The sequence below is a fragment of the Spermophilus citellus genome (assembly GCF_964194105.1).
Source record: "Spermophilus citellus genome assembly, chromosome: 5".
In the NCBI taxonomy this organism is placed as follows: domain Eukaryota; kingdom Metazoa; phylum Chordata; class Mammalia; order Rodentia; family Sciuridae; genus Spermophilus; species Spermophilus citellus.
Genome location: NC_138186.1, coordinates 159,680,530 through 159,708,232, shown reverse-complemented (window position 1 = coordinate 159,708,232; position 27,703 = coordinate 159,680,530). Strand labels below are relative to the sequence as shown.

The following is a 27,703-nucleotide window of genomic DNA, read 5'->3' as shown; positions in this document are numbered from 1 at the left end:
AGACACACAGGTTTCACTTATAATCGTAGGGTGTTCACAGGCCTCCTGGAGGCCACGAATGTCTTCCCAAGAAGATTTCAGCCTAAACCCGCTGGTCCGTGGGACACACACAGGTTCTTTAGCATCAGCCCATTATGACCTGGCAACTCTGTCTCTCCAGCCTTACCTATCCTGCAGGGATTAATTTTATGCATTATGCTTCCCAAACCAAGCTACTACAGCTCTGACCTTCGCCCACACAGTTTCCTATTTTGGTCAAAAGGCAAAAAAGCTCCTGAGTAAAAAATCCCTCCTGCTCAGATACCAGCCACTGCCTCTGTCAACAGAATGAACCTGTGCTGACCGAATATCAAATCTATGCTTCATCATCATCTAGCTGTGAATCTCCAGGAAGGAGACCTACTATAGTCATGGCTGCTTCCCAGTTTCCAACACCATATAATGAATAGCAAGAATTGGATAGGTGGTTGTGGGAATGAGTAAAATTCTATGTTCAATTATTTTGTGCCATGCTTTCCCAGTAGGGGGCTTCAAGCTTCCCAAGAATACAGATGCTGTATTATAAGTATTTATATCACCCCCAATTTGTATCCCTGCATTTCTTTACACATGGAAAGTAACTGATAAATGCTCACTGAATAAGTCAATCAATAGACTTAAGAATAACCTGCAAGGGGCATAGCAGAGAGTGTTTCTCTAACAGAATGATGGATAGAGGGAAAAAGAAAACAATTAATAATGCCCATTTGTGGAGCAACAAATCCATCTAAATATGGTTTCTTGGGCAGCTGTCTCTGCTTTAAATATCCACATGAATGGGCATAAGCTGGGGATGCTTCATGTCATGGGTTGATTTCTAATTTCTCTACAATTTTGTTTCTTGACTTTATATGATCTGTATTTGTTTTCCTGGAAGTAAATAAATGTTGCTTAGAAAAATGGGCAGGAATCAACTCTATCTATCTAAACTGGTGGAATCTGGAAAGGAAAATCCTGAACCTCCTTTAGAAAAATTTAAGTGAATCCTGGATCAGGTTTAGGCAACTCCCTTAACCAGGTGGCAGTTGTGTGCAGGGGTAGGCAAGTTATCAATTATTTTCAGCTTGACAAAGTGGACTCTTTCAACACTTTTAGAAATTATTCTAGCTCCTCTACACTGTGTTTCTGAAAACTTAATATGTATATATCTCTGTCTCAGATGATCCCTTTAATGAATTTAACTTATTTTTTATTGTGTCTTCTAGTTAATATAAAAAAAAAAAGCCAGAGAAGGTTCTTCCCTAAAAAGTGTAGAAGTAAACTTCTTCCAAAAAAGACTAGTGATAAAGCAGTGAAGAATGCTCCATGGAATTCTCTAGGGAGAAGGTGGCAGCTGGAGTTCCAGCTGCCGCCCAATTTCTAGACCACTCCCCAGACTTCTAGGAAATGCCAGCTGACTCTGGATCCAGAAGACTAGCAAACGGTCACACTACCTGGATGGTAGCGGCAGGCACTATTTTAAGTGTTTTATGAATATTATTTTACATGGTCCTTCAAACCACACTAAGCAGTACTATTAAAACTCCAGTTGCTTCAGAAATGAGGCAACCCATCAGAGTCAGTCAGGAAACTCTGGAGCAGAGGGCCCTGGAATTTGACCCCAGAGCCCAAGCTCCCCACAAAACACAATCCCCAGGAGCTCCACCCAAAGTCATTGCAGGCCAAGCGCAAAGTGCATCTGGGAAAAAAGTCATTGCCTCAGATCTCATCCCTACACTCATAAATCCCTTTAGAAATCACTGCAGATGTTTCTCACAAGGCCAGCAATACTTTTTTGAGGGAGAATGGTAATTTAACTTGTAGGGCAAAGGTTGAAAACTCTGTTGAGTTCCATGAAAATGTAGTTAATGGAGCTAATAAGTCCTACAGGAGAAGGGTTTGATGAAAGTTTGAATATTTTCTAAAAAATGTGACTGCAGGAAATCATCTATTTTCACTCAAAAACAAACAGAAAATTGTGTGTCATTAATGCTCATATGCAAAAGTTCTAAAATTCTTTACGCACAAAGAACATTAGCATTCATCACTCAAGAGATAAGGCACTCCATAAAATGTCAAGTGGTTTTCCCACTCACTTAAGAAAAATGTCTTCACCCCACAATACAAGCAAGTGTTGATTTTCCACACTAATGGGAAACAAGAATAGCCTGGTATAAAGTTCCCTAAAAACCCCATTTAGTCAATATCTTTTTATCTTCTCTGAGCTACTAATGTGTAGCCAAATGACCCAATTTGAGCCTCATCACCTCTCCTTTCTCTATTCACTCACATCTGTTACAAGTACTAATGAACGATGGGGAGAACTAAGGGCCCAGAGATGCAAAGAAGCAAGGTATACAGGTGACACAGAAAGGGGTCAAGAGGCAGCAAGCAACAGTTGGATTCCACACCTTTAAAAAAAAAAGAGAGAGAGTCTGATTTCCAGTCCAACTTCTACAGACACTATGACACTGTATTGGGAGAATGATAAACGTATTGACACCCAGAATTATTAACATTTATTCAACAGCATTGAGAGAACAGCTCCCTGTGCCCAGCCAGAGGGTATAGCATGAGAAAGGACAGGAACAACAGGAGAAGGAACGCGGGGTAGCAGGCAGTGGAGGGGCGCAGAGGGAAGACAGTCAGGCCAAGCTCTGTCCTGGGAAGCAAATGACTGGGGGAGGAAGGCCCGGGCCCTTGGGAAAACACACTGCAGGCAAGAGTCCTAGACCCACTGACACTTAAACACGGAATGTCAAGGACTCAAAACAACGCTCTTTAAACAATGGCCTCTGGCTTGCTTTTGAACGTTATCTATAAATCATTTCATTTATGATCCCAGCCAAGAGATAAGGCCAACATGTCATCACATAAAAATCCCACACAAACATGTCCAGAATTGCAAATGGAAATTTTTTGCCCACAAAAATTATTTGGGAAGCCGTATGTCATCAGGGATCACATTGCTGCAAATGTAATAAACTTCAAGATAAAATAAGGAAGGCAGGATATTGTAGTGAAGAAGTTCTAGACTGAACCAGAACTCTTTAGTTCTAGACAAAACTCTGCCAATAACAGCTACATGGCCTAAGAAAATGATCTAAACTCTCTGGATCTCCATTTCTTTGCTTGTAAAATGAGAAATCACAACAGGGCTTTCCGAATTCTTTTTTGGCACCACAATTTTGTGACCATGATTCTAGCCCATGCAACAATAACATCTGACCCAACAATAACATCTGTAGCCAGCTAGAATTTCTTCAATGGGTCCCACGAGAGAAAAGCTTATTTCTCAGAACTCTTTCCTAAGAGTAACAAAATGCATAAAACACGAGCTGGGATGAGGGGTAGCACCACAGTGGAGTCTTCTCGGAGCTGCCCTAGCCAATTAATGGTAACAAGCAGCCATCTCAGCATAGGTAGCTGTCAGTCATAGCCACTGGGTTTCTAACTGTTCATACGACTTCCCCTCAAAACTGTAACTTTGGTAATGCAAGGTAAGAGAAAACAGAAAGAAAAGGGAAAGAAAAAATGGAGAAACAGAGAAAGGGGGAGAAAAGTTGTACATGTGTCTTGTTCTCAGTTCTGAGAGCTCTATCATCCATGATTGAGATGGAAACTTGAAGAAAAAAAGAGCTGAGACAGAAAAAGACAAAGTAAACTATAATTTGACTATCATGGCATTGCACACGTGACTGGGAAGAGTTCCAAAGCAAGTGAACGATCTCAAATAGGAGATGATTTGGATATGGTAAAAAAATAAATAAATAAACACAGACTCTTTTTGCACAGAACAAATTTATCAGTGTGGCAAAGTCAAACCTCTCAAAGTCTTCATAGACCAGAAATTTTGAGTAGATACTAAGGGCTCTCTTAGACATGAAAGTCAAAACTAAATCTTTAAAGTTAAATCTTCTTTGGTTTTCCCGCCTACTCTACAGAAAGCAGGCTCAAAGAACAATTATTCTATTGCTACTGAAGCAAAAAAAGATAAAGTCTTTCTTATGTCTCAGAAGACATAGTCAAGCACTATGTGGTACAGTGAGGACATTTGCTGAGGGTATCATCTGGAGACTCTGGGAATGTGCTAGAATATGCATGGAGATGCACACGATATGGACCCCAAGGCATAAGACTGGATTGACAGGTGTAATGCACTCTACTAGGGCAGCGACTCGATCGCTTGGTTGCAGTCTTGGAGTTTAGATATCATATTATCATCTTTGACTTAGGATAATGTCTACAAAGTGCTGGAACACCTTGACCTTTCTCATGGCCTGATTCCCTAGCAACCCATTTTATGCCGCCCCTCACACTTCCATGATTTGGCTCATGTACTTTCCTTCCAATGGCATCCTTTTCCAGCCCTCACGAGTCAGGAGAAATCCCCAACACATTCAGATCCAGCTTCATCTGTTGCCTCTCTGTGCGTTACCTACTTCCTCTTGGCCCCCTTGGCACCACACTGCAAGTCACATGTACACAGGTTTCAAACCTGCTAGATGGTGGAAGCTTAGATGGGAGACAGCCAAGAAATCTTTTTGAATTTATTTAAATTGAATTCCATTCCAGTGATTTTATGGAGTGAGTTCCATGATACCCTTTTAAATAATTCAAAATATCTCAAGAGTCCTGACAAGTGCCCAATTGCCTGCCCAAATTTCCCACAGGCAAGAAAGAAAAAAAAAATAACAGAACCCAGGGAAATTCAAGTTTGGATAAGTGACTCCAAGTTTACCAAGATTTTCTAAATCACTCTATAAGGAATTATAGCGTTTTCTCTAACTGGAGAGATTATGACATTGAATAACATTTAGGAAAAGAAATTAAAAAATCAGAAAGCCAATGCTTGCCATTAATCTTTAAAACCTGTTTTGAGGTACATATTTAGTGGTCTTTCAATGTGCTTCTCTGAAAGGAATAAACCAATTCAGATTCTTGATACTTAAGGAAATAATGTTAAGTTTTTAATGGAATAATATTATAGTTATTTTTAAAATAGTCCTTCTTCTACAGAATTATATACAGAAATATATGTGAATAAAACATAACTGTTGAAGCTGGGCGAGGAATAGATAAAGGGTCATTATTCTCTGCCATTTCTGTAAAGGTTTGAAAACTTTCACAATAAGAACTCTGACCAGGTCATTATTCTCTTTGAAACCCTCTATTGACTCTCCAACTCACTCAGAGTAAAAGCCAGAGTCCTGCTGATGGTGCACAGTGGCTCTCCTGGCTCTCACCTCCCTGTTCTTCTCTTTAGTCACCTCCAAACTACTCCACTCCAGCCATACTGGCCTCTGTCTTAAACATGTGATGCATGCTCCTGCCTCAGGGCCTTTCCACTACTGTGTCCTCAGCTTCAATCACTTCTCACTAGGGACTTCTCATGGCTCCATTCCCTCCGCTATTCAGATCTTCATTTAAATGTCATCTTTGCAATAACAAAGTTGCTGCAATAGAGCCTGTAATGGAATGGTTGTTTGATCTGTTAGCTGATCTATTCCCAATGCCTAGAACAGTGCCTGGCATACAGTTAATGTTCAATAAATATTTGTTAAATGCATGAATGGGCAAACTGAGCCGGCCACCCAGTGAAGCCAGCTGCAGATTTAACAATATCAAATGAAGTAAGAGCATGTCAGACAGGCTACACTGGTCACTGTCAACCAGACTGCCCATGACTTCAATTACTCTTTATGAGGAACAAAAACAAGGATTCAATGTAATGCCCAAGGAGGTCAACATAGTTAATACAGCAAAGTTTTCTAGAGCTTGTGTGGCAAGTTAAAAGCAAGGTAAAGCCCCCTGCTACTCTCAGAAAACATCAGGGCTATAGCCGCTGGCGCAGACTGGCTCCTTCTTCACTTGACTCTGAAAACATTTCTAGGCAGCATCCTCTGATGTTCTTGTCTAGATAGTGGAATCAGAAGCAAACTGATTTGCTAGGATAAGGGCACAGATTTCCAGGCTCCAGCTCATTTATTCTGTTGTCCTGCAAGACTTGGCCTGTTCGGAGGAAATTTAATATTACATCTTTATTACTCTTACAAGTGGTATTTATAACTCTTTATATTTAGATCAGAAATAGTCTTCCTGATTCTCCTGCTATAGTTCTCCAAGGTATAAGCATGCTATGAAGCCAAATGAACTAGCCAAGCAACTTCCAATGCAGTACTGTCCCCAGGGCTCTGTTCAACCTGGCTCTCAACCAGTTGGGGTAAGTCACTTACCAGTCAGCCAATCACCTTGGCCGCCACCAGCCAATGCAACAAGTTCTCTAAGCACCTGAGAACCCTGGCAGACACACTTCCACCCTGGCACCAACTCTTGCTTGCAGTTATGTCCTGGGATGTGATAGTGGGAGTTCTCTAACATCTTTGGGTCAGCACTGAATGAAAGGAAATACTTCAGAGAACTTGGGAATTGTCACTCACATTCCTGTCTCCAGGTTCTCATCAAAGAGATTTCAGAGAACACCTCCTCCCTGAAGATTACACAAGAACAGTTACTGACCTATACCCAGTGATTACTGGAGCATTTCTTTACTTTCCCTTTTCATACTGTGGCTTCCTTTACCAACCCCACGGTGCACTGGAGATCCCCCATCCCTCCAAGGCCGTTGGTAGCCATGCACCTCCTGGTGCAGCCAGCCACCTCCCAAGCCACCACAAGCAAGCTCAAGTTCTCCTGCTCTCAATACAGCCAAACCAAGGTCTAGCAAACTGAGCAGATGAAGAGAGGGAGTGCAGACAGGTCTCTTTAAAGCTTTATCTACATTGGAGGTGCACTTCCTCCTTCTGAGTCTTTTATGCCTTAGACAGCATTTCAGATTTTTGCTTTTCTAAGTTGCTATTTTTTGAAATCCAACGATGCCCCCCCCCAAAAAAGAGAATTCCCCCAAAGTTACCAAGAAAAGTGTTATAATACTCACTGCAATATTCACTACAAAAGTGAATCCACAGTTCTGAAGATCTCCTTTTACCACATCCTACGCCTTCACCTTCCCCTCATGCATTATAATATTTATTTTATACTTCAATTATCTATCTTTATAATTGTCAAATTTTACAATTATCAAATTATCTGAGTAGCAGTCATGTCTATGTTTAATCTAAACCAATGTTCTCAATCATAACTAACAATAATAGCAAAAATACATGTACAAATTTGACATGGGTATGCCTCCTTTGCTGACAGAAAGGCAGAGGTGGAAACCTGTGTAGTCACACAAAAGAATCTCTGGGCTTCAAAAACTAAGCCATAAACAGTGAAGCAAGATGATTATGGCTGCCAGATTTATCCAACCAAAATTCAGAATGCCCAGTTCAATTCAAATTTCAGATACACTTCAAAAACAACTTTTGAGTATAATATGATGGGAGAAATAACTAAAAACTGACTTGCTACTTATCTAAAATATCATCTTACCTGTGGCATCCTATATTTTATCTGGCAGCCCTGTGTAGCCTTTTAAGAAAGGCAATGGAGATGTGTGACTCCAGCAGTCACCAGAGATTTGATCTGAGAACAATAGGAAAAGTTAATGATCACACACTTAATCATGCTTTTCTCGTCAGGGGACATAATACGCAACGCTCAAGGAGAACTGACTCTGGGCCAGTGGGATGTCATGTTAAATTAATGTTCACCTGTTTACTAAAATGACCTGGGAGTAAAAAAACTAATGTATTCTCATGATTCACGCAGCTTAAGTCACCGAGGAGAAGTCCCCTCATCAGTAAGTGCCACGAAGATCATCCTCCAAGATGTACTGATGGAAGACGGGTGCCATCAACCTGAGCTTCCTGTATGTGGCATCCTCTGTCTCTAAGGACGACCTAGACTGTGGGATCCTGCACAAGAGCCCCTCCAAATATCAGCAGGGTGGCTTCCTTCTCATGCCTCAGTGGGAGTCATTTTGCTGAAAGGATAGTGATACTACTTTTAAACCTGAACAAAATACATTTTGGCCTACATTTTTCATAAAAAAAGAAAATCTATATGAAAGCCAACCTCAAGGATTCCATATAAATTCTACCTCAAAAACTTTCTCTTTTACACAAAGTAGTCTTAAAATAACATATTTAATTTCTACATACCATTTTGAATTGTAAGATTATTTTCTCCTTTTCAAACATTTTAGTTGAAAAAGTAACTAACAGTTCTTTAACTGGTAAAAAAAAATCAAAGTGAAAAAATATTGGATTTTTGCTTAATTGTAAATCCTATCTTGATAAATTTCTAAAGAATAAGCTGTGTCAAAGTACTTTGCTTTTGCTTTCGTGTAGTTAGAACCCATCAGCCACGATAAATGTGCTAAACATTAATTATACTTCCAACATATGGTTCCATCAATTGTCATTCATATTAAACTTACATTTAATTTCCTGGAACAATATTAAACCACAAATGGAAAAATTTAATAGTAAACAGTATATAACCAACATTGGGTTTAGAAATTAGTCTCAGAGGACACAAATGTTGTTCAACATAGGGACCATTGTAGCAAAGTTTTTAATGTGCATCCTGGCTTTTTAAAAAAATATTTTGACAGTACAAAGGTAAATATCCATGATGAATTAATGCAAGTTTCATCTTCACATTTGTCATAGTGGAATAAAAATAGCCTCCAACTGCTTTAGAAATCTGGAAGGAGTCAGCGTACGCCTCCAAGGAAATTTGGCAAGGTAATTCCTAACCTTTAAGCTCCAGATGGAAGGGGGAAATAAAAAAATAAGAAAAGAAACCTACAATCAGAAAGCAAACAAGTTATAGTTATTAGGATGGAAAGGAAACAGTCTAAATGGAAGTATAGAAAGTAAGTCTCCACTAGAAAGCCAAAATCAAACTGCCAAATAGAGGTTATGCTTTTTCACGGAGACCATATGCCAATCATGTGGATGGCCAGCCCAGGAGGGTACAGCTGGGCACTTTCCCTTTAGCCATCATTATAATGTCATAGCTACCAGAACCAGGCTTCCCCTCATTCCACTTTGTTGAGCGTCCACCACAAACACTAGAACAACAACATGAGTGTGTGTGTTCTCTGTGCCCTGGGTGATGGGAGCAGGCTCACCCTCATCTGCTAGGGGTGAGGTAGTGGGCAAGAGCCAGGTATAGACATAGACCTGCTTTGACTCTCCAGAGTGAAGCTCTGGGGAAGTCCCTTCACCTCTCTGGACTTTGATTTCTTTACATGGAAAATAAAGAGATGGGACGAGATCACATCTAAGGTCCCTCCTTGACCTAAACTACTGGGACCTTATGGTTTCATCTCAAAAAAAAAAAAAAAAAAAAAAAAGGTTGAAATAGATCATATCTAATGTACCTTCTAGATGAAAATACTATGATTTTCTGATTTTTATCTGTATGAAGAGAGGATTGGACCAAACAAACACTATAATTCTGTCCACATTTGAAATTCTTGGATGTTTTTCACATGCAAAGAAAAGAATAAGGTTGCTATCAGCAAGTCTTTTTAGGATTGTATTTAATGGCTCCTTCTGATATTAGAAGGGAAAACATCCCCCTACTTAATGGAAAATTGTTTAAACATGCATTTAGAAAGCATCATAAAAATAGCAGTTTCCCATAAAACTAAAAGCAGCAGCCTCAGGACATAGTCTAAGATTAAAGCATTGTCACAACTAAAAATAAAGACATTAAAGAAATTAACAGACCAACGGCCCAGCAAGCTGATCACATCAGAAGACACCCCGTCACCGTTTCCACATAGTCTACAGTCAGTTTAAAGCTTCAGCTCTCTTTTCTAGATTGAGGCTCACTGGTCCTCCATTACCTTGCTGTGTGACCTTGGACATATCATTTCCACTCTCTAAGTATTAATTTCTTCATCCATAAATGAGGGCAATAATAGCACCAGCCTCTTAAGTTTAGCATAAGGATTAAACCAGAGGATCCCTATAAGGTTTTCAGGAAGATGTCTGGCACAGTATGTTCCAAAAACCCAAAGCACCAGCCATTGGCATGGTTAAAGTTATCTCTCTGAACTTTAACATTTTACCCTTCTTTTGTTGAATCAACAGAGTGGTTCCACAAGCCATTAAGTATTTATTTGGTCAAAGGAACTGAGTTCATAACCCACTTGAATCAAAGTGTGAAATATGATATGTCAAGAACTATGTAATGTTTTGAACAACCAACAATAAAAAAATAAAAATAAAAAATAAAGGAACTGAGCTAGAATTGCAGGAAGCACCAGGACAAGCAAGCTTCAACTCCTCTTCACAGCCTCACCCGCCCCTCATTCTTAAAACCTCTGCTGAAAGTGTCACTTGTTTCATCAGACCATCTGTGACCTCCACGAGGAAGGATGGGACCTCCCACCTGGCTTGGTGCCTCTCCCGGAGGCTCCCCGTGGCTGCCCTCTAACATAACTCTTATTCCGCTGTTCTCACCTGGTCTACACACTCAGCGTCTCCCTCACTCTGATGAACTCCTTGACCCCAGACTAGGTTTCCATCTCTGAACCAGTACCATATCCAATGAAACTTCCCATCCAGGACATTCACCTGTAACCCTGATTCAATCTGTTCAACAGATAGGGGAGAGAAATCTATTTACAACCAAAGTGAACAGAATTCCATGTGGCTACAATAAAGATAACAAAAAAAGTAATGTATGTGCACAATTCACATTGAAAGAATGTCAGGTGGGAAACTCACCTGGCTGAGAAGGCATTTGAGCTGAGTCTTGACTTCCAGGTAGAATCAGCCTCACAGAGATGGGACAAAATGGAAGAAAGGTACACAGTACAGATAAGGGTGACTATAAGGATCACAAGTGCCATTCAAATATGGCTTTGAACAAGAGCTTCTTGGAGCGACAGTAGGAGATTTATTGGAATCAAGTTACAAGGGTTTGAAGGCCACACCATGAAATACATGTGTTCTGTGACCAGTGAGAAAATACTGAGGGCATGTAAGCAGAGGAAGGAGCAGATCAGGTCTACAGATCTTTGACTAGTATGCTCTGGTAGCAACCTGAAAGCTTAATTGGAGTTTGAAAAAGAGTTAAAAAAAAAAAAAAAAAACAGTGATGACCCTTAGGACAAGTAGTCAAAGAGGACTGAACTTGTGTAGAGAAAGGAGAGAATGACGTGAGAGACATTCAAAAGAAACATTTTGCCTGTGTTTGTAAAGTGTCCTGTGTTTGTTAGGTGGCCTAACTTTTAGGTCAACCACAGCAATGGAATGCTTCTAACCTGATCACTCTGCTAGCCATTTCTAATGCCAAACACAGACTTCTTAAAAGAAAATTGGACTCATTACAGAAAAGCAAGTTTGGTCCAATCAGTCACAACTACAAAGCATCAAAATCAAAAGAACAAAGAGACCAAAAGCCCCAGGATGGTGTGTTGCAAGTCCCTCAAGGTCAAGGTTTCCTAGAACCTATGGTTCAAGAAGTACAGGCGCTAGAGGAAACCTGTATTCACTTCTAACCCGAGGAGGTGCATTTATACATATTCCTATGATTTCAAAAACTTGCTCTCAACTGCTTATTCCAGACAGTCAGATGAGAAAAAGACCAGACTTGAGCATTGGGCAAAGTGAGGGGGAATCTTTAGGAGACCATGCCCTGGGCTCACATGCCAAGATGGAGGGCCTGAATTCCCCTTTCCTTCATCAATAAATTAATTTTTTAAAACACAAAATTGGAAGGGGAAAACATTAAAAATAGCACACATTCTAACTCCATTAAGAATTCTGAAGATACACTGTGACAGAGGGAGTGCACCAAGAAAGCTGTACAGGCATCCTCCTCCACATCAAAGACAAGCCAAGGATTCCAATTCATAGAACTTTCCAAACGTGCAGCTAAAACTTTGTGCAGTCAACCCATGGTACTGATATTTAGTATTTTATGGTTATAAATATAGATATATAGAGGTTATATCCATCACCAACAGCTTGACATTGTAGCAACTGAAAAACCTAAAGGAAAGAGAACTCTTCTTCAGGAATCACAGGAGAGCTTCAATCACCTCCCAAGTATCTAAACACTTAACAAAAACCCAATTATGCAAAGTAATGGGAATTGGGGTGTGTTTGCATCCGTGTTTTAAGTGGTTTCTTAATTTCAATTTCATATCCTGTGTGGAAAACTGTGCATCTTCATATTCTTATTCATTCTGTCTTCTGTGTATCCACATCAAACAGAAACGGTCTAATCAAGTCTTATTTTGGAAAGATGAGGAGTAGAAAGGAATGTTTCTGTCACCTTGGTCCTCAATACTCCCTCTACTCCCTACTTCCAATATCCAAGTGGCCCAATAGAAGGGAGACTTGGAAGTTGGGCACACTTGGATTTGAACATTTCTCCTTAAAGTTGGAACACAGTAAAGCCCTGTCACATCAGGGCCCTCCTGCCTCTATCTCTCCATATTAAACAGTGCTGGAAACATCCCCAACCCATCCAACATGGTGGGAAGATGGAACGCAGGAGCAGATGCATTCTGGGAACCTGCAAGTCAGTGGAGTGCCCAGGAGTAAAGCCTGAGGAATCATTTTGTTTTGTTTGTTCGTTTCTTATTCTAGCTTCAACCTCAAAGCAATTATCAGAACTGCTGTGAAACAGCCCAGACCTTAGTGGGTTTTGAATCATCTGGATGATTCTGCAATCGTCCTGATTCTAACTGCAGCCAGGGTTGGAAAGGCACCTTTGAAGATGCACATTCATATTCCTTTGTTCCAGATCTCAGAGGAGTGGGCTTCTTGACCTCTGCACTTGAAAGCTTCTCCCTAAAGGGCTCAGCTCGGCTTCTACTCTGCCTCTCTGAGAGACTGCTGCATTCCACCATACTCAATACCTCTCCCCACTTTTGATCTGCTGATTGGTTTTTATTCACTTGAAATTTATTACAGTTGCTTTATTCTTTTTTTTCTTCCTTTTTTTCCTGGTACTGAGATTGAACCCAGGAGTACTCATCACCAAGCTTCACCCCCAGCCCTTTTCATTTTTTTTTTCTTTTTATACAGGATCTTGCTCAGTTGCTGATGCTGAACTTGAACTCACAATCCTCCTGCCTCCAGCTCTCAAAATTCTGGGATTACAGGTGCACACCACCACGCCCAGCTTGTTTTGTTCTTTTCTAGCATAGTACCTGGCATACATTAAGCACTTCAAGAAATACTAGCTTCCTGCTTCCTTCTGGTTGGAAAAGTTTAACTTCTAATCACAATAGGGCATTAAAGTTGGTTCCTTAAAGGCAAATTAAACCAATTGAGGGCAATCACAAACGTTGCAGACTCTAGAGAGGCCCGTCTTCATCATTTGTGGGTAGTTCCCATTCTCCCTTCTAAAAGAGAAATGAAAATAGTGACTTCTATGTGCTGGGTATGTTTAAGCCTTAGATGTCTATGAACTCACTTAATTCTCATGCCATCCAAAAGAGGCAAGTCCTATTCTGATCAGCAATTGACAAATGATAAAATGAAACACACAGTTAAATAACTTGCCAGATTTTACTGCTAGACAAGAGTCAAGCCAGGATAGAAATTTAAGTGGCCTACCTCCCAAACATGTGCTTTTAATCACTCCCATGTGTAGAGTCAATTCTCACTTTTCACTGTAGTTATATACCATAAAGTCACTGTGAATATGGAATCATTTCTCTGAGGGGAAAACATGGTAGGTCCCTGGGAGCCTCTGGTTACAGTGTTTTTGTCAATACATAATTTTATCTTATAGGTGTTTCTATTAAAAAACACTTTACTTAGTATAAACTATTGATTCATCAATATTGAACTCAGCTGACCACGCTATCGCTCATGCCAAAACACTGCTTGTCTTTGTGAGACACATCAGAGCCTCTCTGCACTTAGAAACACTAGGCGGTCTTTCAGCATTGTGCTTGGGGGCCATTTAACCAGCAAAATCACCAACAAAAAGTATAAAAATGCAAAAAAACAATGCATTAAATAGGACTCTAAAAGGGCACATTTACACTATGAAAGTTGAAACAAAAAGAGCACCTTACCCTACCTTAGCTCAGAACATGTACATTGGGGCCACCAAGTCTTTGCCACTCTGCATGTGTCTGCGAAGGGCCAAGAAAGCACCTTACCTATTGATTTGGGGGTTACAAAAAAATTATAGCAAGGAGGTGAATTTTCAAATACCAAATCTGTGGCCGATGAGGGTTGATTATACTTGGAATGCTTATGGAGTCCTTCTTTCTACTTTCATTTCTGAGGGAGGAGATTCACAGACCCTCCATCCTTCCAACGGCATCTGAAGGTCCCTTCCTGAATGGCCTTTCTCCCAGCCAAGAGACTGGAGAGAATCAGTGCAATTGGTGCTTCCTGCCCACAACCACTATTCACTCAGCTGCTTCTCGGACATTCATGGGCCACATTCTTTGCAAAGGGCTCAGAGAAACAAATGATGAATGAGATATGGTATCCACCTGGGTCAGTGCTCAGGGATCCCTCCTACTAGAAATCAAAGAAGCTTCCAAAAGTCCTGTGATTCTTTTCTCCTGTAACTAAAGAAAATAATTTTGCAATGTCACTAACTTGTATCTCATACTCAAATTGGAATATGCATCCTTTCACTCTGGAATGCTTGAAATAATCCAGTAGAAATAAATACAACCATCTTCCCCCAAAAAAGCCAAAACCAAATAACTCTTTCTGTCACATCATGAAAGTTTAACCCCCCAAATCACTGTCTAAAATCCTTCATAACATAAGTAAAATGACTCATGAAATGTAATTAAATTATTTTCTAATGAGCTTTTACATCAATTGAGTAGGAGAAAAAGGTTGGCATAAATGTCTTGTGCATATTCATATGTTTCTAGAACTCCTGGTCTAAAATTTCGATCCCCAGGATAACAATAACCAGCCTTCACTTTACTTTTTTTTTTTAATCTCCATGCCACATACGAACTCAATAGACTTGGGTGTTAGGATTTCATCCCCCCCATGCCATAAGACTTCCCAGCTGTCATATTCAACATTGTTTGATGAATTACTGTGAACACGAAAATGTACTTTATGTAATCCATGCCCTCAATGAGCTACTCAGTTTGGAACAAGGTAGCCAAATGAATGAATGAACTGTCTAAGCAATTCCACTAAGTGAAAATTTCTTGACTTTGTTTCAGGTTTGTATCCTTAGAGATAAGAAAAACTCATTTTTGATAATTTAATCTAGTTAATGCCACTCTGAGTTATTAAAGAATATTCTAATACTACTGGTTTTCCCATGGTAGGTAGGAACTCTGCTTAATCCTGTTCCAAATTTCGTTAAAATAACAGATGAAATAGCTCCATAAAGAAACAAACCAGAAAAGGTGGAAGAAAAAAATTGAGGCTACACAGAAAGAAACAACTAAAATAGAAGAGAAAAAAAAGAAAACTTGATGGGGAAAGAGACCCAAAAAGAGTTCAAAGGGAACTTAAAGCTTCCATTTATGAGAAAATGAAGCAGAGGAAACAAGAAAGTATGAGAAAGTAAAAAAGATCGCAGAGTAAAGAGGAATTATGCCAATAATTCCTTTCTATTCCTTTTTTATTTAACCAAATAACTCTTTCTAACATCATGTAGTTGCATGAAACTAGAAAATTGTCTTTTGCTTTTAGAGATTTAGAAGAAATCCAAAACCTGTCAATGATCAAGAGTCCAGGGAAACTGCCCCGGAAGTAGTAAGTACCAGCATGAACACACCAGCCACTGGGGCCCCTAACCATGCCAATGCTTGGACGGTGGTAATTCACCATGGAGCTGGAGAATGCAGGTCAGAATGGAACCAACAGAGAGGACCAGCCAGTCTGGCAGCTTCCAAGCTGGAGGTAAGAACTGCAGAGGCCCTTCGGACTCTTGGGATGGATGACATTTAGGGAATTCTCAAAAGCAGAATTTAGATTTTCAAGGGCTCATTTGAACATATAGAGTCTTGAGCACTATTTAACCAACTTTATTAATTTTAAGTGAACTCCCAAGGTTTACCCAGGTATAATTCACAGAAACTCCGGAACATATAAAATTACAGGACAAAGAGGCCCACTGCCTTATTAAAGACAATACATTTGATCAAAGTAGAAAATGTTATGAGAACAAACTAGTGACGTGATTTGGTCCTCTATAATGTTCAGGGCTAGGGGGAAATCCAGGCTTGTTTGGGTTTGGGGGATTTTTGATCATTTGTTTTAATTTTCTATGTAGCAATTATAGGTCCTTGATAGATTCATGATATTATTATTAATAACATCATTGACATTTTCAGACTATTAAATTATAGCCTCACAAAAATGAGTCGAGTATAATAAATGGATTTTTTTTCATATAGGGTAAACCTCTCCAGGCTATATTACAAGCAACCAGAACTCCATTGACCCTAATTGACCCCGAAACTCCACTGCCATCACCACCACCACCATCATCATTAACATAGTCACCACCCTGCCATACCACCTAGGAGTGACAGCTGCATCCTCTTTTATTTAACCAAGTTACTTAAAGTTATGATTTTATTAAATGGCATGAAATTCTGACATATGGGACTGACATAGTTTGCTCTATCCTTTGTATCTTAATAAGGTCTAAAAAATACACATCATTTAAAATACTGTTGGTGAAGGCCAAACTTTCCTCATCATTCCTAATAATATTCTCCGAGGTACAGAATTCAGCAATTATGCTTTCCTCCCTCATGAGACCAAGATGATCATAAAGGAGCTTCCCTTAAACTCCAGTCCACCGAAGTCCTCCAATTCCAGGAGACAGGGTAAAGACCGTTTAGGATGGTGGAGAGAACAGCTCAGACACACTTTTTTTTTTTTTCAAATGACATTATTCACCAATTGACTGGAAGCATTTAAAATATAAAACTACTCAATGACTTTGACGAAGTGCCTTCTGTGAAATCCTTTGCCTTTCACTTTGGTTGGTTCCCTTTCAAGTGGCTATATTTTTTATTTATATAGCGTCTTTCTCTGGAGCATGCATTTTGATTCCAAACAAGTGCCCAGGTTTTCCTTTCTTAGGTAAGCAAACTGAGACTTATCATTAAACCAAAGAACCTACTTGCTCCTCTCTAAAGTCTCCTGGAAAAGGAAGGAGCACACTCAGAGTGCTGCTTTTTCAACTGAGATCATCTAAATTTACATTTAAAATAATACTGAAGGCCCAGGGAGGAGTGAGACATCTTAATTTTATGTACACTCTGGAGTTGAGAAAAATACAATTAAAATTCATTTATTTCCTCATGTGAAAATTCTTTTCACATAATCAGTCTGAATCAGATTTTTAGAATCGGATATGTTCTAAAAATGCATCTATAAAATAAATGTTCCTTAGAATAACCCTGGTTGCAAACAAAGGTTGCAGATGGAATAAAGATTTTTACCTAAATTTGGCACCGAGAGGAAAATATTTCACAATATCATCACTCTGTATTCATAGCAAAACTTCTGACCACTTAAATCTGTTCTTCTCTTCTGCTTTTTTAGAGTAAGAAAGCACCAGCACAAATATTAGGATGGGGATAAAGTAATAAAAATATCTAATATTTGTATAGTTATATACTACTTTTATATATTCAATCTCCCCTGATAAAGATTACTATTTTCTCATCGTTAATGGGAAATTGGACTTGTCTTTTACAGTTTTTCCTGTTTTCTATTGTGCCTGCCATTGGTGATTTCTTGCCCCCTGTCTTTTATATCCTTAAATGTATAAGAAACCAAAATCTTCAACCTGAATTTTCTCAAATTATAAATGTCATAGCCTAAATATATCCACAAAAGTAAATAGCAAACAATTATAGCCAGGGATCCAAATTAACAGAGTGTGAGAAAGAAGATTAGAATAAGTGGCAATTATCCTTCACGAGCTTTCTACAAAATAGGCACAAGCCACATGGAGTAGGTGAAAATGAAATGGAGATTGGAGATGTGATTCCGTTTTCATCTGAACATCCACTCATTCCCGAGGCAGTATGAGTCAGGTAATCAGTAGCAATTTAAATGAATGAAAAAAGTAAGAACAGAAAGAAAAGGAGCTGAAATAGCATCTAAGCACAAGGGAAGAATTACTGGAAACTTGAACATTAGCCACTCAAAAGAAGTAGGCAATGTTCAGCCTTTAGAAATACTGAGTAATAAAACTGAAATAAGCATGCAGCATTAAATGTCTACTTTGAATTTAAAAAAAAAAAAAAACAGTGTCAATTTTTTCATTTTTAGTTGCATTTGAAATCCCTAAGCCATTGGCACCTTAAAGAAGAACTCAAGATCAGAGGCCTTCGTCATGAAATTTTAGGTAAGACACATCTTGCAAAATCACAGCTTGTCTGTGAACAAACTAATTATCTCTTAATAACTATCTGTTGGGAAGTGCAACAATCCTTCTCATGTTATTATGTGACCTGTGCGATTTTACCTGTTACTTTTCTTCATACATTAATGCTGAATAATGTGAACTTCACACAAGCTCTCTGAACATCCCAGGGGGACATTCATGTGGATAGTGCAAACTGTACCCCATGGTGCTGTTCACCATTCTACAAATAGAAAGTTAAGAATCAGAAATAGCAAACCTTAGTCTAACTGACCTAAATATACCAGCCTAATGTATAGGGGAAAAATAAAATGAAGGCAATCAAATAAGTGTTTTGGTTTGGGTAGATAAAACCGCAGCCACTGCCTCAATTTTCTGTTTTTACTGAACATAACCCTTGAAGCCTGTATCTTCCAAATTTCTTTGACCACAACCCACAGTAACAAATATATTTTACATCACAATTGGCACCGTAGCACATAAAATTACCACAAATTTACATGGAACAAAACTTACCCTCGAGAAATATCGTGTACTCTAATATTTTTCTGACTTATTCCTTTAATAATGTAGTAGACATAATAAACTAATTTTTTGATCTACTGTGTCATGACAAGTAGTTGAAAACACTGCTTTCCAAAACTTTTAAGAACTACTTAAGAAAATTAAAGGTTTTTAAAAGAGCCTAATCATTTTTTTTCTTTCTATCCAAAATTATCCAAACAGGAAAACTGATAAGAAAAGAAAATATATTAAATAGCATCTGTGCATTTGAAGTAACTTGCACAGACAACTCCTTCCCTCCATGGGTAATAAGAGGCAAACCACACAGAAAAAAAAAATCCAAAACTGAGTTTCCCAAGGGAATTGCATTTCTGTGAGTATTTTACTTTAAAAAGTTTTTTTGCCATTTTTTATTATTCTAAAAGTATTTGGATATTGTTTAACACAAAAAGTTTAAGATGGGGCATATTATAGTGATATTATTTGCCACTTGGATGATGAGCAGTTTTGAATAAAATGTGGTCCCCTCTTTATTTGACCATGCTCACTTTGTAATTATTAGCAAGGCAGCAATAATCCACCAAGGAGCAATCTCATTAGTGCCCATTGAAATTCAGTGGCATTCATTTGCAATAAAAGAACTGAAAATTAAATGGAAAAGAAAATAGTTTCAGGAGTCCACCATAAGGTTATGGAATTCATATCCTACCAATACCTTCCTTCACATCATGAAGTTTAAAATGCGATGGGAATTAGAATTAATCGCTATATTTTGTTCTTCCAATTGAAAAAAGTGGGCAGAAGAAATGTTTTTTTTCCCCTCTCTCTCTTTCCAGTTTAACCCTGGATTAAAACAGGTAAATTAATTTCAGTACAGCAACTCAAAGTTTTGTTCGTTGTTCATCTTTTAAGAAATAACTCAGCCTAGACCTGCTTGGTTGTAGAATGAGCCAGATTTCTCTAACGGAGATGAAGATGTATCCTTGGATACCCCAAGAGTCTGCTCTCCAGTATCCTCGGGTGCCAACCTGCTCCTTAGTCCAGTTTCTTCTGCTATAAATACCTCTGGAAAAGGAACACTGAGCAGAAAACGGTCCAGAGCTTGCACTGCAGGAGGACTGGGCCAGCGCAGCAGAAGGCTCCAGACACCAGTGTACAGTCGGAAAGTGCCTAATGTGGGCACCCTGAAGTCTCCCAACCGGACCCAGCTCTCTCTGTCCTCCCACACCTGTATTTACCAGAAAGGCCCACCCAAGCCCTCTATGGGCCCTCTGTAGAGGAAGGGGAACTGTTCAAGGGAAAATGAAAGGTAATGGGGAGGCAGGAGAAGCAATCTCTATTAGGAGATAATAAAGCCACAAAACAATCACCACTCAGGTCACAAAGAGTTTCCCCTGTGTTGTGCACTGCCAGGGTTTCTTGCACAAGACGAAAAAGGCGACAACCCCCGCTGACCCCGCGCCAGCCCAGGGGCATTCTATGCCTGGCAGAACAGATGTGTCATTTAGCAGGCAGGAGATTATTTTGAATCACTGGTGTTTCAATATGGCATGTTTTAAGTTTACAGGACACCTATAAATTTCCGGTTGTCAAAAGTCACATGCCAGCAATCTGCTCCAACACGGAATCAGCCAGAAACTCAGTCAGAAATCAGAAACTTGTTGAGACTCATTCAACTCCTGTATGAATCTTCTGAGCAGCGCGATTCCATCCAAAACCCTTCGAAACTAGGATGCGGAGGAAGGGTGAAGTGGATAATAAGAATCTAAGAATCGCTTCCCCAAAATCATCATCATACCTTGCATATTCCAAATTCATGATTCTAGATAAAAGAAATTTTTACTGGCATATTAAAGTAAAATCTTAATAATAATAATAATAATAATAATAATAATAATAATAAATTTTTTTAAAACTTTCCTGAGTTCCACTAACCCCAAATACCTCCAACTTTAAATAGTAAAGCAGGACTGTTACTGGTGACTCAAAGTGCCTTGAGTTTATTTGCTTTGGGGTATTTAGCCCCCACAAATAACTGCTGCTTTGTATAATTTTCCAGAATATATTTAGTTAGGCAGCACCCGGGCTTTGGGATCCGCCTCTCACAGAGACCATAGGAGGGTGGAGAACAACTGTTTTTTAAGTACCAATGTACAGACCCCGGGTTCCGCAAATAACCCCAGGGCTCCCGCCCTTGCAGCCCAAAGAGCTCCAGCCTGATCCCACCCGCGGCCTCGGGCGAGCTGGGACCCGCGCGGGTGCCCGCAGGCTCCCCCCTCCCCTCCCGCAGGGCGCGCACCGGCCACCCGACTTGATGCAACGCTGCGCGACGCGGCAGGCGCGGGTACCTGTAGAACGCGGGCGGGCCGGCCTCGCGCACCGCGTAGGTGCTGGGCTCGTTCTCCAGGTAATAGGGCACCTGTTGGCCGTGGGGGTGCAGGAAGGGCGATAGCTGCGGCGGCGGGTGCAGCAGCATCAGCGGGCTCGGAGACACGCTGTTGAGCTGGGGGAAGCCCCCGAGGTTGTTGGCGCCGAACGTCGCCTCCGACCCCGGGCCGTAGGCAATGCCCGACTGGCCGTAGACCGGCGCGGAGGCGGCGGAGGCGTTGAACTCGTACGCGGCGCCCTCGGGGTAGTTGAACACCGCGGGCTTACTGCTGTCCACGTACACCTCACCCAGGGGCCGCTCCAAGGGCATCTTGAGCTGCGGGCGGTTTAGGGGCTCCAGCTCGTTCCCTTGGATCTGGTGCAGCAAGGCCATTCCTGATGCTTTGGTGTGGAGAGTCATGGTCATGGTCGGTGACCGCGGGGCAAGGCGCAGACTGTCTCCCTGGGCGACAGAGGACTTAGCAGCCGGTGGGCCACCTGGAAAAAGAGCACAGTCCGCAGTTAGAGGTGGTGCGGCTCAGGTCCTGCGACTACTGGAACTCCGGCCTGGCCCTGCCCCGGGGGCCGACCGTGGAGCCAAGTAGCCAAACTCTGGCCAAACTCCAGCAAGTGCAACCCTGGTGCAAACGCGCCCCGCCAGCTCCCGGTCTCCCTAGTCTCTAACTTTAAGTACAGGTCTCCTTTGCTTACAAGTGTTACAAAGGTGCTGGAATCCCGCCAGGGACCATTGCCTCTCTCTGACACTGGTTCAAACATCACTCCAGGCACCGCTCCTTCTGGAGCAACCCCAAAGAGTCGCTTCCCAGAACTTAACTTTACTTGTGGTCGCTGCTGAATGAAGGCTGAATTTCACCATAGGGGCATGGGGACGCCGAGGGATCCCCTAAATGTGGCTCAGGGAAGACGAGGGTTAAAACAGAAGCAGAAGACTAAGCCAGGGGCCAGCTTTTTCTAAAGTGCTGCCTGATGTGCCCATGCCAGGCTCCAATCTATCTCTGTTTGTCTTTCTGTTTGATTCACTCTCCTCGTTGGCTAGAAATATGTAGTGTGTACATAGAATGACCCTGGGGAGGACTGCTCTGTAACTGAGATATGGTAGATAGGATGGAGTGTGCAGTTGCATATGCAGCCAGCCACAGCAGGCTATATTTAGCAGCTGAAGGAACTGATAGGAGGCATGTAGGGGCAAGGAGAGTGGAGATGCAAGGTGTACTTATAGGAAGAACTGCTTTCGGCAGGCAGGAGAATCCTACCACGCTTCAGTTTTCTCATCTGCTGAGAGCTTCTGATAAGGTCCTTTCCAGACACAACCTCTGAGACTCTCCCAGCCTGACTTTTCTATTTATGTTGGACCACGGTGCTGTACTTGCTCCCTTTAGAAATTCTCATGTGAATGATGATTCAGAAAAACCTTTGGTTAGGCGCAAATGGGTGTTCATGCCTTCCACAGGTTATGCAACCCAAACTTCAGAAAACTGAATATGCAATGCGACCTTTCCCCACAAAACCTAACCTCTCAGAGGTCACCAGCCAAAGCTTTGGCAATTATGTTACACTGTCCATCTAACCAGCAATTTTAAAATGCATTTCTGCATTTCATCTCTTTAGTCCTACAGCTGGACTTTCTGGGTCCACTTAGGCTGGAATATGCAGAAGCAAATATCCAAATGAAAAAGAAATAGAAACAATTTTTGAACTCAACTGAATTAAAGCTAAGCCACCCCGCTTGCACTCACACACACGTGCACACATGCACACACAGTCCAATTAATGAGATAAAATATCTGGTCAAGTATATCATAATCCATAGTCTTGATTAGTTTATACTTTTTAATAAACTTCCTTTGCTACAGCCTAATAGCCTCTGATATAGCCATTAATACTTTACCTTAATTACTATCTCAAACGCCCAAAAGAGTAACTGACAAAATGTTCATGGCATATATAAATGCCAAGGTTGCTGTTACTAATGGTAACATTCATAATATTTTATACTAAGTTTACACATTTTTATCTAATTCTTGCAAAAACAGATCAATTTTGGATGATATGTAGATGAGCTGATTTAATATGAAACCAAAATTGAGTTTAGCATCAATAACTATAGATCATAAGCAGAGAAAGGGTTAAAAACACATTAGGTGAATTGCAGATATTTCTCTCTTTATGGCCAGCAACAATTACTTTCCAGAGCAATTTTTTTTTTACAGATGATTTAGTTTCCGTAAATCACACTTTCAATTTTCAAATGCCTTCTTTACAACACATGCAAAAGCACTTCATGGGGCTCTTTAAAAATCTGAGCCTGCCAAATTATATATATATATATAAATGGCACAAAGAATCCTACAACTCCTGAAAGAAAAGGGAGCCGCACACATCCCCCCCACACACATGGAAAACGGCACATCCTCATCTCCCAGCTAGGATACAGACGCTGGCCAGAAAGGTAAGTTGCTTTCTCAAAATGCTCAAGCTACAGAGAGAGAGAGAGAGAGAAATCAAAACAATCCTACCCTGCTGGATCAAGAGTGTCTTTCCAGAAATGTTCCATGGGCTTGTAGAAGTCAAGGGCCGAGACTGTAAGAAGGGAGGAAGGAATGTGCTCGCATGTTCGAGTGGCTCGGTGTGTGATCAAGGCAGAGCGTGTGTGGATGTGTTTGTGTGTGGAATGGCAGGGACTCGGGAAGCAGCCAGTAGGCAGGGCACTTGGCAGCCCCTCCCGGCAGACGCGGCAGCTGGGCTGCTGAACAGAGCTGGATGAATGGCAGTGGGGAGTGAGGGAGGCTTGCTGTCTGCTGGGGACAGCAGTGTGGCATAGCTAGAGTGTGCCTCCCTAGGGAAAAGAAACTCCAGCCCCCTCTGCTCCCTACTTGTGTCCCAAGCTTTCTGCCATCGTCACCCTACGCAAGAGGGAAACCAGCCTAGCTGTAAATCATAGGCTTATGGCGAAAATAGAATGCCCATCAAAAGTGTATAGAGATCAAGTTTACAAAATGTGCCAGGGGTGTTTTTTTTCCTGAAGAATATAATTTAACAAGAAAAGCTTCCTGAAATACACTTGGATCAAATGCCTTACTGGTCCCAGCCCCACACATCTCTGAGTAGCCACACTATTGCCAGGCCTCTAGTGGCACAAGGAAATCAGACTTTGAAATAAATGTCTTGGCATTCCAGGGATACATTTGCAGCTGAAAAGTAATACTCCTCCACCTCATTAGCCAAACCTACGAAACTCTCCACCAACATCTCCTTGACTGCTCTCTGTAAACATGTGAAAAATGTATTAAGTCTGAGGGTATGAAGATAAGACCAAGGTAGGACCTTTGTTTTAACTGATTTTAAGCTTTTAGTTGTACTGGCATTGACCGTAGGCAGGGGTCTTACTTTTCCTGACAGTGCCCACATGCATCTGCCTGATTCTCAACATTTCTCCTGACCAGAGAGCAAGAGTTGGTATAAGGTTCTCCTAGTGTGCCCTCCCCCAGGGTCCCAGGACACATGACGCCTAGTAGGGCCCTCATTGCCAGACATTTGTCACTGCCTTGGGTATTAAATAACTCTAATCACAATGCCAGGAGTGGCTAGTCTCTGGTCTTAGGAACCTGTGCAGTTACCAAGAGATTTATGAGTAGTTCTTAAAACTAGTACAAATAAAAAAGTAGAAAGTTTTTTTTTTAAAAAAAGGCTAATTATGTCGTAATGCAAATATATATTTGGTGTGCTTTGAAAAACCCAAAATAATGCAATATTAGAACACAGAAGAGTTCCGTCTACAATTAGCTATGAAAATAAATATTGAACATAAATAAATACTGAAGACTAGGTGTAACTCAGCAGTAGAGCACTTGCATAGCATGTAGGATGCCCTGGGTTCAACCCCCAGCACCACAAAAATCTAAAAAATTATAAAGAAAAGAAAGATTATTATCCTTTGTCGGTGACAGTGGTGAATCCTGGTGACAGTACCTCCTCTCATAGGTCAACAATGGTCACACATGCACTAGGCCAGTCCTAAATAAAACAAGTGTATGCAAGAGGGACAGAAAGGAGAAGGGAAGGGAGGGGAGGGGAAGTGAGAAGAGAGTGGAGATGAGGAAAAAAAGAAAAGAGGAAATAAGAAAGGAAGGAGGAAGGGAAAGAGAACCTGCAAATGTTCACCTTGAACACGGGAGGGATAAGAAGCCTAGCTGTCTTCTCAGAGACTCTGAATCTGCAGAGACTTGTGATCAAAGTCTGACATGTCCAATAAAGACAGTTTTCTTGACCACTTTCTTTCCAGTAATTTCTGTCAACATCCTGATCAGTTTGGTCTGCCATGTTGGGTGATGGTGGGTGGGAAAGCATGGTGCCCGGGAGCCCAACATGGACTTTCCTCTAGTGGCTCTGGCTCCAACTTTCTCTCCTTTCCTATCACCTCTCATGTGAGACACACAGCCCTGCCATGACTTACTGACTAACCAGGTAAAGTCTACTTCTCTAGAGCCACTGCCCAGTGTATCTCCAGACCCGCTTTTCCAATCATCTCCCAAGCCCTCATTCTCTCTCCTCCAACATGGTCACCCCCCTCCCCCAACTTCCCTTTGTGTACAGCATCACTGTCCCTCTGGTCACCAGATTAAAATTCTAGCATTTTCCTTTGAGGCCTGACTTTCCATCACCTTTCGTACGGGATCAAGAAGTAGTTCCCAAGCAATCTAACTTAGCCACTTCTGCTCATCACTGCATTGCCATCACCCCTTTTCCATCCCTCCCTCCTGGCCTTACCTGTGCCAAGAGCCTCCTAAAGACCTTCTGCCTCTTCCTTCTCCCTATTTTCCCTGAATTCTGCTGTGGATTTATTTTATTGACTTTTTTTTTTTTTGACTGCTCCAGGATCTGTCTAGTCGTGACCCAGATCCCAGCCTCCCCAGGAGTTCCAGACATCTCTCCTCCATCGCCATCCTTTCTAGTCTGGTGGCTTCTGTGTGGGACCCATGCTTCAGCTAAATGAAAGTGTAATCCTCCAAGGCCCCAAAATTTTTCTGTCTAGAACCCCCACCTTCCTGACTTGTCAGGGAAAAGCATCTCCTTTTTTAAGGTCCAGTCTCAATGCCACTGAATCCACCGTACCTTCCTCTATTCCTTATCCAAAGAGAATTCCTGTCCTCTGAGCTCCAGGGGTAGTTCGCATGCATTTAACCCATTCTTCCTTGAATCAGTTATTTATATAAATATAATTTTTAACCTCTTACTCAGAAGCTCCTTAAGGACAAGTTCTAGCTAGAAATATTTGGGAATTTGAGAGCCTAAAATGGTGTTTGATCATTATTAGGTCATTAAACATCAGCTAGTTAATTACCACAGATACTTCAAAGGATAAAATAATATCCCATCTGTCAGAATAACAGTGTCTAAAAACTAACTTTCTAAGTGATGTCCTACCACTTTCAAAACTGTTTTTTTGCTATAAAAGCTGTTTTTTTGCTATATAACTGTTTTTTGTTATCTCTGTATCTTCAAAATGACTGAAAACATAAAGTCAAAATTCAAATCTGTACCATCTCAATGTGTTAAGTCTGCAGTTCTTGGCGACATGATTCACCAGAGGGCTCTGCATTTTTAGTTCTTAACCAGATAATACTGTGGCCAAACATAGCTTCTTCTCTAGCTCCATTAAAAGCTTTTTCAGTAACAAAAACATAATTCCTCAACAGAAACATGAAAAAAAATAAATGTAGAAATAGCTTTATGATAGCTTATCCCACCAGACATGGTTCCCGCACTCTGAGAAGTGCAGGTTTAGCTCTGTTCAAACTGATCGTTGTACTGATTACAAATGCCATGTTGGGGAGTTTGTTTTTGAGCATTTATTTGACATCATCTGTTTTCCTCTAAAGTGGATGAATAATGAGTCCTTTTAAGGGCTCATTTTAAAGATAGTTTGGTCATTTGTTTTAAGTGTTTTTATTAGCTCCTAGCCTTTATTTTTCACCCAGTCTTGGATTTTTGCTTTTTCAGTCAAAATTTACGTACAGTAGAATGGACATGCATATACAGTTTGATAAATCTGGGGAGAAGGATATGCCCATGTAACACCCTGCCAGTCAAAATATAGTATTTCCGTCACCCAGAAAGTTCCTTCCTGACCATTGTAGTCAACCCCCAACCTCTATAGTAACTGTCGTTGTGAGTTCTGTTGCCATAGATTGATGTTGCCACCTGGCCCAGGAGATCTCTTACAAATTGGAGCACATGTGCCCCATTTCCCACCAATGGCACAACCAGGCAGGTGCTGGCTTTGCAGCTTCCTCTGGCACCAAGGCACAGATCTACTTTATTCTTCCCAGACCTCCCAGCATGAGAACCCTTAGACCACAGAATTTTACTAACATTCCACTATTCATGGACACTTTGAAGCTCAGCAGGTGCAAAGATACAAGTGACCAAAACGCCCAGTGGAATCAGTGTTCCTTCACCCATTTCTAAACCCTCTGCCACT

General features: G+C 40.9%; 1 protein-coding gene across 7 annotated transcripts in view; it reads right to left on the bottom strand.

The window, feature by feature from the left end:
- The window catches only part of ESR1 (estrogen receptor 1), a 385,015-nt gene that overhangs the window by 249,125 nt on the left and 108,187 nt on the right, over positions 1–27,703 (bottom strand). For 4 of the 7 annotated variants that reach the window (XM_081294001.1, XM_081294002.1, XM_081294003.1 and 1 more), the window contains one exon: positions 21,183–21,699. In XM_081294001.1, coding sequence (XP_081150127.1) covers positions 21,183–21,628 — 446 coding nt within the window. In that variant the 5' untranslated portion in view covers positions 21,629–21,699. Of the gene's footprint in view, positions 1–21,182; positions 21,700–22,036; positions 22,056–23,738; positions 23,939–27,703 lie in introns of those variants that run through there. The other 3 variants (XM_081294000.1, XM_081294006.1, XM_081294004.1) reach the window with 3 other exon arrangements.